This window comes from Pterocles gutturalis, unplaced genomic scaffold, assembly GCF_000699245.1.
Source record: "Pterocles gutturalis isolate BGI_N339 unplaced genomic scaffold, ASM69924v1 scaffold3241, whole genome shotgun sequence".
Classification (NCBI taxonomy): domain Eukaryota; kingdom Metazoa; phylum Chordata; class Aves; order Pterocliformes; family Pteroclidae; genus Pterocles; species Pterocles gutturalis.
In genome coordinates this window covers 1-8,511 of record NW_010100007.1, presented here as the reverse complement: position 1 = coordinate 8,511, position 8,511 = coordinate 1, and the positions used below count along the sequence as shown (strand labels likewise).

The 8,511-nt window shown below is 45.8% G+C and overlaps 1 protein-coding gene across 1 annotated transcript in view; it reads left to right on the top strand.

Moving 5' to 3' along the window:
• The window catches only part of USP10 (ubiquitin specific peptidase 10), a 33,037-nt gene extending 32,180 nt beyond the window's left edge, over window positions 1-857 (top strand). The window contains exon 14 of the mRNA XM_010077908.1: window positions 408-857. Within this exon, the coding sequence (XP_010076210.1) occupies window positions 408-595 (188 nt within the window). The 3' untranslated portion in view covers window positions 596-857. The remainder of the gene's footprint in view (window positions 1-407) is intronic.
• Window positions 858-8,511: the final 7,654 nt, after the last annotated feature.

The window sequence follows — 8,511 nt, the reverse complement described above, 5'->3', positions numbered from 1 at the left end:
TGTAATTATATATTTCTGCTCTTGGGTCAAATACAGCAATTCTTTCAGTTTTTTCTTCCATTGAAAGCTCTGAAGGGTGTGCTGTGCTGTTGCAGCTAGTCTGTGAGGCAAATTCTTGCCAGAAAATCCTCTAGGAAAGTTTTAAAATGCAATTTGATGCTTTTGATTCTTAATTTACTTAAACCTCCTTTTAGAATCAGGAGATTTGGTACGCTGGTGAAACTTTACTAATACTGCCTAGCATGAAATGTGAGCAAGCATTAAACACGTGAAGATTCTTGCTTAATCCAGATCATGCTGTCGTGCTATGAAGAAGGCAGTATGTGACAGACTTTTCTTTATTTACTTCTCCAGTGGATATTTATCTATGTATAACCTATATGTGCATCATCTATTTCTCTTTGCAGTTGTCTATCATCATGGAAACAGCGCAACTGGTGGCCATTACACTACGGACGTCTTCCAAATTGGTCTCAACGGCTGGTTACGCATCGATGACCAGGCAGTCAAGGTGATCAATCAGTACCAGGTGGTGAAGCCGTCTGCAGAACGCACAGCCTACCTCCTGTACTACCGCCGAGTTGACCTGCTGTGAAACTTTTCCCTTTTACGCTGTGTGTGCAAGATACCTGCTTTGTAGAACGCCAACTATCACTAACTTTTTTTCTCCTGTAAATGCTCTTTTGAGTGAATCTTCTTTCTTTTTTTTTTCTTTTTTTTTTCTTTCCCTTGCAACTATTGGATAGAGTGATAAAGGAAACTACCTTGGGTTTGTGCACAACATAGTTTGTGTTGACTTTTGACTTTGCAGAATGAAGTCACTTGTTTGAAAGACTCAGCCTCATGAATCACAAAAAAAAAAAAAATTAATCTGAGTTAATGCTGAATCCTAAGATAATAAAAGGGAATTGGCATTTGATTCCCACTTTCTAATTACGCAGTAGAAGAAAACCCTGCACCAGCAACAGAACTTGTAGATTTCTGTGAAAATGTTTTATCTTTACTTAAGTAAAAAAAATAAAAAAAAAATTAAAAAAAATAAAAAGTGCTCTCTGCTTCCCCAATAGTTTTTGATAAGTGGTAAAATATGAGCCGATGTGTATGAGATGGAGATGGTCCTATGTGCTTCAAAAAATGTACAAACGTACAAAACGCAGAGTTGCTGGTTCCTAATAGGAAGACACATTTTAATAATTGTGCGATGAGAAACTGCTTAAGTACACATTGCAGATCAAATATTTGGAGTTAAGATGTTAGTCTATATAGATGGGTGATTGTAACTTTATTGCTATTAAGAAATTTCAAACTGCATTTATGCTTCTGTGTACATGAAATTAAAAAGAATGGGCAAGATAATTAAGATTGATATTTCTTTAAGTCTGCTTTGTTTAATTTTGCTGTCTGCTCTCCTATAATGTTGAGTTCCTAATTGTACACAGTTTAGTGATATCTAGAAGTATAAAGTTGTCGCCCATCAATAAAAGTCACAAAGTTGGTTTAAGGTGTGTGTGTGTGTGTGGGTTTTGTTTTTCCTCAAGCGCAAATTCTACCCTTGGAAACTCAAAACCCTGCTATGTAGCACTTTCCCAAGCTGCAGATAGCCTTCCCCAGATGAAGGGCAGGTGATTTTGTCTTTTACAACTTCTTGAAACTTCCAAAATGTTCCCATTCAGCACTGAGATGGAACTGAACTTAGAGGGGAGAGGGAAAGGGAGAGGAGATCAGTCAGTCCAAACCTGCTGAATGTCCCTCGGCCAGAAGAGGGAATTGAATCCCTTCTGTATCCTTTGTGGAAAACCCTGCACGGTTGTTTTTGGGGTAGATGTTGTTTTGTTTGCCTTTGACTAAAATATTCCCTTCTTGAGCCAGTTGACCTTTTCACTGAAAAGTTGGTAAAAATATTTCCCAGCTTCCTGTTGCCTTCCCTGCTGCAGAAGATGATAAAATCTATACGTTGTGTGATCCTTAATGTGATGGTGGTGGTGTTGGGTACTTATTGCGTCGTTGGAGAATGCTGCAGTTGTTGCCAGTGAATCAGGGCTGGCTTTAACCCGAATTGGCAATAAAAGGTTAAACTGCCTGTACTCTGACCAAAGACGGGTCACTTTTTTAAGGTGACATTTAGGAAAAAAAAAAAAAGTTATCTTCCCCAAAGCTGTGGAAATAAAATGAGCTGCATTAATTTTACAGGTACTGCGTTCCAATAAATTCCTTCAGCATTTCTTTCAGCTGCTGGTTTCATTTCGCCTTGACTGGCCTGTCTGTCCTGGAGATGGGTGCAGGTGAACAGCAGTGTTCGCTTCTTCAGGAGAAGGAAGCAGCTATGTCAGTGCCTTAGGGCTTCCCTCCGGGGTGTCCTGTGAGTCGAACAGCAATCAGGCACTTGATGGAAGAGGGGGAAGGTCATCCATGGCTGCGTCCTGCAGGGAGCTGGAGATGTTAAACCACAGCTGCCGTTTGCACAGTTCCAGTGCGTAGGGGCAGTTGTGGATGTGTGGGAACAAAATTCCTGCGACAGCCCTGGGTGTTGGACAAGCAGTAGGACCTGCTGAAGGAAGCCCTGATGATCTGCCCCCTTGACTTCTCTACCTTCGCATCGGATGGTGGAGAACTGGAGCTTTCCCAAGTGTGGATCACCCGGGCGATGCTGATCCCATGGGCTGCCCGGGGCTCCCGCAGTGAGTAGGAGCGTCCAGCCCCAGGGCTTGGGTGAGGCTGGTTGGGGTGGTCCTGGGCGATCGTCAGATGGATGATCCCTTTCCTGAATTATTAGGCAGTGTTAATTTTATAGCACTACCACAGTCCTGATGTTGAGAAAGTTTTCTGGTGTGTTGGATATCCAACTGTAAAGTTATTTTTTCATTGATCAGCAAATTTAATTCGTATTTTCTGATCTGAAACTGATGACTTGAGACAACTGTTCTTGATTTTGGTGGCGTCCCACCAACTCCGAAACAATTTTCCATCCAAAGCTTGTTTGGATTTTGGTGAGTCCCAGGGAAAACCTCAGCTCCTGGCTGCTGGCTGGGCACGGTGCCCCGGGGCTGGGGCTGCCGAGGCGGGATGCCAGGGGGCTGCTGCTTCCCAACGCGAGGCCACCCCTGACGGGAATTACCCCACAGCCAGCACTGGTGAGACGTTGGTTTTGCTTTGAATTTGAAATCTGAGGGGGGGTTGTTCCAAGTAGGAAAGAAACCAGATTTTGAAACTCTTGCTCTGGTTGTTATTCACGTCCTGTTTCTGCACCCCGGCTGCAGCGGATTTCCATCCTGCAGAAATCCTGGTGGTTTGGGGTTTGGTTTTTTTTTTTAATTGTGGTTGTGTTGAATATTAACCTCCAGTGGACTGTGGAAAAATTACATTTCTGATAATGTTGGTTTACCAGAATATTCCAGATAAAATTGCAGGTGATGAGTGATTCATCAGGTTCCTTGTAATTAACTTTGGGTTTGAATGGATGAGATGGTCGGCTGGTGAGTTTTGACCCATTACTCAAAAATTTCACGTTTGTGTTTGTGCGTAGGACATCAGGTACGTTTAGTGGAAACAAATGGGACCCCGTGTTCTTGGTCTGCTCTTGCACTTAAAGTGAAGGATTCTCTTCCAAAAAGCTTTTATTATTTAAAGACACCCAGCTGTGGATGGGATTGTAGTACAGGTGTATTACAAATACAGGTGTTATCAAATATTTCTACTTTTTATTTTGGGGCATGGGTGCTGTTTGCAAGCAGCCCTGTGCGGTTTTCCCAGGATTTGGGAATGTGCACGGAGATGAAGTTCAGTTTTTTGCTATCTGAACTCTTCTGGTATCTTTTGGAAAGGAAATACTGTGTCCATGTATGTTTCAGTGTTTAAATTGGGGTTTAATCACATCGTACCCAATACAGGCTTGCTCCTAAGAACATCCTATTTGATATTTTTTGTTCTCAGGAGTTTTTTGGTGTTGAGATGTTGGTGCTGCTTTCCTCTGTGGCTTTACCTATGTGTTATCCCCTGGGGTAAAAGAACAGAAAATTAATTTGTATCACAACTCGGGTTCTGGCATCCAACCTAAACCTTTCCTGTTCTTAAAGACCTGTACAGACATCTTATAAAAGTGATCGGAAAAGATGATAAGAGAGGAGCTCCTGCTGCAAAAATGCAATTCACTGAGTCTGCATGCTGAGCTCCACATCTCACTTGATGAGAACAGGTTACAAATGTTCCTAATTATTTTAAAGAAATGGCCATGAGTAATTGCCAGCTTAAAACGCAAGTGTTGAAATCGTCTCAGGATGAACTGGAGGTGGTTCAGATGGGATTAATTTCTTGATTTTTCACTAAGGATATTACAAATGCACTTGCTGCTAAAATTGCAGTGTATTACTCAAAGGAAAAAAAAAAAGTATGTGGCAACAGTCTGATGTGAACACATAACCACAATTTTTATTTTCTGGATTAAACTCCTCCCATTGTTGCAAAACAAGGATTTTGTAGCCTTTTGATTGTTGCTTTGTCTGTGAGTGATTATGTAAAAGAAAAAAAAAAACCAACCAACACCCAACACAACCCCTCCTCCAGTGCACGGTAGATGTGCTGGGTGTTTACTGATCTTTAAACTGGGGTTTGATAAATATTTCCTTAAAAATGCACATTAAGACCTAAAGTTTTCAAGACTAGAAACTGGATGTGCCAGTCCAACAGGCTGTTAGAAAAATCTTAACACCCTCAGCCGGGTCTGCACGGGGAGTGGTTTGGTGGGGTGGGGGAGAGAGATGATCAAAGCCACGAGGTGTGGGGGGCTGAGAGGAGGTCGTGGGGGTTTTAATTAACAAACCATCTTTTTTTTCACAATATCTGCCCGAGAGGATGTCCCTCCCGGGGCCAAGCTGCAGCAGAGGGCAGTGGTGGCACACGCTGCCCAGCCCTGGGGACCTGCTGGGGTTTGTCTCCATAAACCTGCCCCAAACCTCTCTGGGTTTGAACAGGATCGAGGAGTGCGCTCTTGATGTTCCCAAGATTTTTATTTATTCCAGGCTGTTCCTCATGACCCGAAGGATTTGGGAAGGAATTTGTATTAGCAAAGAACCAGATGTAATGGTTCTGGATCATATGATCGCGATTCACCACCTCCATTTCGGGGTGAAATCTCCCAAGATGAGTGCGTTGGGTTAATGCTTCTGAGCTGTTTCCAGCTGCAGATCTGCACCAGTTACTTTATGATTTAAAAAGAAATTCAACATCTCTCGCTGCAGATGTACCCAGGAAATGCGGGGAGCTGCAATACCACGGTGAGGGGGGGTGTGGAGTTTTTAGTTCACATTTCACTTGTGCTTGGAGTGGGCAGTAGGGCCCCCAAAATTCAGCCGTTAATTCCTGAAATGGCTGCTTGTGTGCTTCTTTCCTTGCCTTACTGACCTGATTTTTCACCTGGGCACTGGCAAAGCAGCAGAGGCTTTGGGGAGTTTTGTGGGGAGTTTTTTTTTCCTTGCATATCCTCAGCAGATAAAAATTTGGGGGAATGTTTTATCATGAGGAGGAGGAAAAGAAGCCACAGATGAACCCGGGTGGTGGCAGTCCAGGCTGTCCTGAAAGAGGAAAATGGAGAAAGAATAAACAGGGGCTCACAAGGCCAAATATTAATTATATTTGGGAGTAAATGTTACAAATGCCTGGCTTTCACTTGGGATTCGGGATCCCCAGGCTGTTAATTCATCTGCTGGAGCAGCCCCTGTATAGCGCCAAGGCAGCGACAAGCTGCAGGGTCAGGGGACTGGAGCATCTTCATCCATCCCCGGCGGGGGGGCAGGATGGGCACAGTGGGGTTCGGCCACCTCCACCCCCTGCATCCTCCTCCGGTACAGACAAAGTCCAGGCGGGAGGGGGAAACGTGAGCAGACAGCAAAGGCAGGGATGCGGTTCCCCAGAACAGGAGCGTGGCGGTGCCGCTGCCTGCCCCGCGCCCGGCGGGAGACGCTCGGGGGCTGTTCTTCATTACGCTCTCTCTGGACACGATTGCGGCTGAGTTTCTGCAAGTTCCCTCTTGCTGCTGGGTTTGCTTCATCCCCATTATTGCCCCTGTACTCGCTGAGTCAAAACCAGAATGTACCAGGAGTTGGCATCACGGCTTTGAGGCTCTCGCCCCGTTCTCTCTGCCCCTGCTCACACTCGGTGCTGGTGTTCCTGGGCTGCTGTTGGAATAGGAACCAAAGGGGAATTTACTTGAAGCTGAAAATCAAGACATGCTGTCTGCGTGTTCAATTAGGAGGGAATAGTGAAATCTGTGTTTCTTCCTCTTCATTGGCCATTCCATTAAAAGCCCTCTCTGCTAATATATACTTACGTACGCAGCCTGCTTTATGTGGCTTTTACCACATATGAAATGGAGACGTTATAATCAAGGCGGTAATAATGCGGGATGATTGAAAGTAACTTCTGATTGTTTTGGCTTTGGTCAATCGTATGACCTGAAACTGCTGACTCGAGACAAAATGAGGTGCATACAGCGTCTCGTTCTGGGCTGTGCTCATCCCTAAGCACAACCGGGCACCATGTGCAGTGGAACCATACTGGTGGACACTACAAAATAAATTAAAAAATCAAATCTTTGTAAAGAGCAGCATTGGTGAAGTCACACAGCTGTGACCATCCTCCAGGGACTAATTTCCCATAGGAACATTTGTGGAGATTACAAAATACTGGATTTCTGTGAGATCTGGAAATCATTTGTATGTCAGTATGTGAGATTTAAAAGGAGTTAATTCAGCTTTCTGGTAACGGGAGTGAATAGCACCTTCTGAGAGCCGTGAGTCAGGGCTGGGAGCTGTGTGGTTTTGATGCGGCAGGGGCACCATGGTTCACCACCACTGGCCCTCGATTTTTTGGGAAATTAGGAAACCAGGGGCTGCAGCATCCTTCAGCTGATGAAATAAGCCTTCTGCAAATACAGCAAACTCATTGACTGGGAGTGAATCAGAGGAGCGAGGGAGGAAAAAAAAAAAAAAAAAGGATTCAGTGATTATAAAGTAAAGTGGTGCTGAACCTCCTGTCAGCCCAGTTTGTGTGGTCCTTGGACTGGCTGTGCTGGTGGCAGCGCCTGAGCCGCTTTGGGAGCGAGCTGCCCAGATGGCACCGGATCGCTCTCAGCAGGGTGGAAGTGCCAGGTCTGAACGATGGACCATATGGTGTCGGTTCACATACACAGTTTGTTTTGAAGTAAATAGAAACTCTTTGTAAATACAGCTGGGAGAATGTGGCCAGCGAGGAAGAGCAGCCAGAAAGGGTGTTGTGGCTGTACCAGGCTGCAGGACTGGGAGTGACTGGTGAGGACTGGCTCCTCCACATCCCAGCCGTGACTCAGTTCAAAAGACACAGACCAGAGACGGTGCTGAAGATACACCTCAAGGGATGAGAATCTGCTGCTTCTCACAAAAATCTCGGAAAAATGGTGTAAGAGATTAAATCAGCAGATATTTCTTGGAGCTGGCTTCGGAGGGGTGTTTGGTGTTTGCTCAGTGGAGTTGCTCTTTAAGCTGCCAAAATCTGGTGCTTTGCTCACGCGCTGTTGAACAAGTTTGATAAACGTCATTCTGCTGTGTGAGCACTGCTGGGTTTAAACAAGCAGCAGAATATCTTGTAAGCCTCCTTCTTCTAAACAGTAAATAAAAGTGGTTGGTGTTGTGCTCAAAGAATAAATATTGACTGTTTAGAAGAGTGGAAGGACTATTTTCCACAAGAACTTTGGAGAGAGGACTAGACAGTGGATTTGGAAAAATCAGAGCTCCTTCACTTGGCTGTGTCAAATCTGGGAGATGGGCGTTCCCCTGCCTCTGTGCCGGGCCATCGCTGGTGCCCCCTCCACAGGGGACAACCTGGGCTGGGTCACCCTGGGAATGTGCCACCAGATGTGCCGGCCCCATAGTGCTGTGGGATGGAGATTTCAAGGGCCTCCCTTGGGTGGTGGTGCTGGGACCTGGACTTTGGTGGGTGTGATGCTGGGACCTGGACTTTGGTGGGTGGTGATGCCGGGACCCAGACCCTTGTGGGGGGTGATGTTGAGACCTGGACCCCTGTGGGCAGCGGTGGTTGGACCTGGACCCCTGTGGGCAGCGATGGTGGGACCTGGATCCCCGTGGCCCGGGACCCCCTCCCTCCAGGTCCTCGGCCCCGCAGCATCCTGCTGTGGGCTGGTGGCTGCTGTAGTAGAGGTGGTGTAATATACTCATGCTCATGTTACTCATGATACTGGTTTATTGTTTTCCTGTTTGTTTACTTGTTAAAAAAAAGCAAAAGAAGGAACTTCCAGCTTGTCCTTTGCTCAATCCTTTCACAGTGAGTAAATCCCGTGTTTCAACAGCCCACGTAGAATTGCAAAAAGCACGGAGCTCGATGTGAAACCTGAGGCTTTTTGGGCACCGGCTGCACATCTGGAAGGGGGGAGCCGTGCCTGGATGTTTCATTAACTCTTTATTTCCCCTGTTCCCGCACCTCCCGCTGCCGCCCGGAGCCCGGGACCGAGCCGGGGGATGCGCG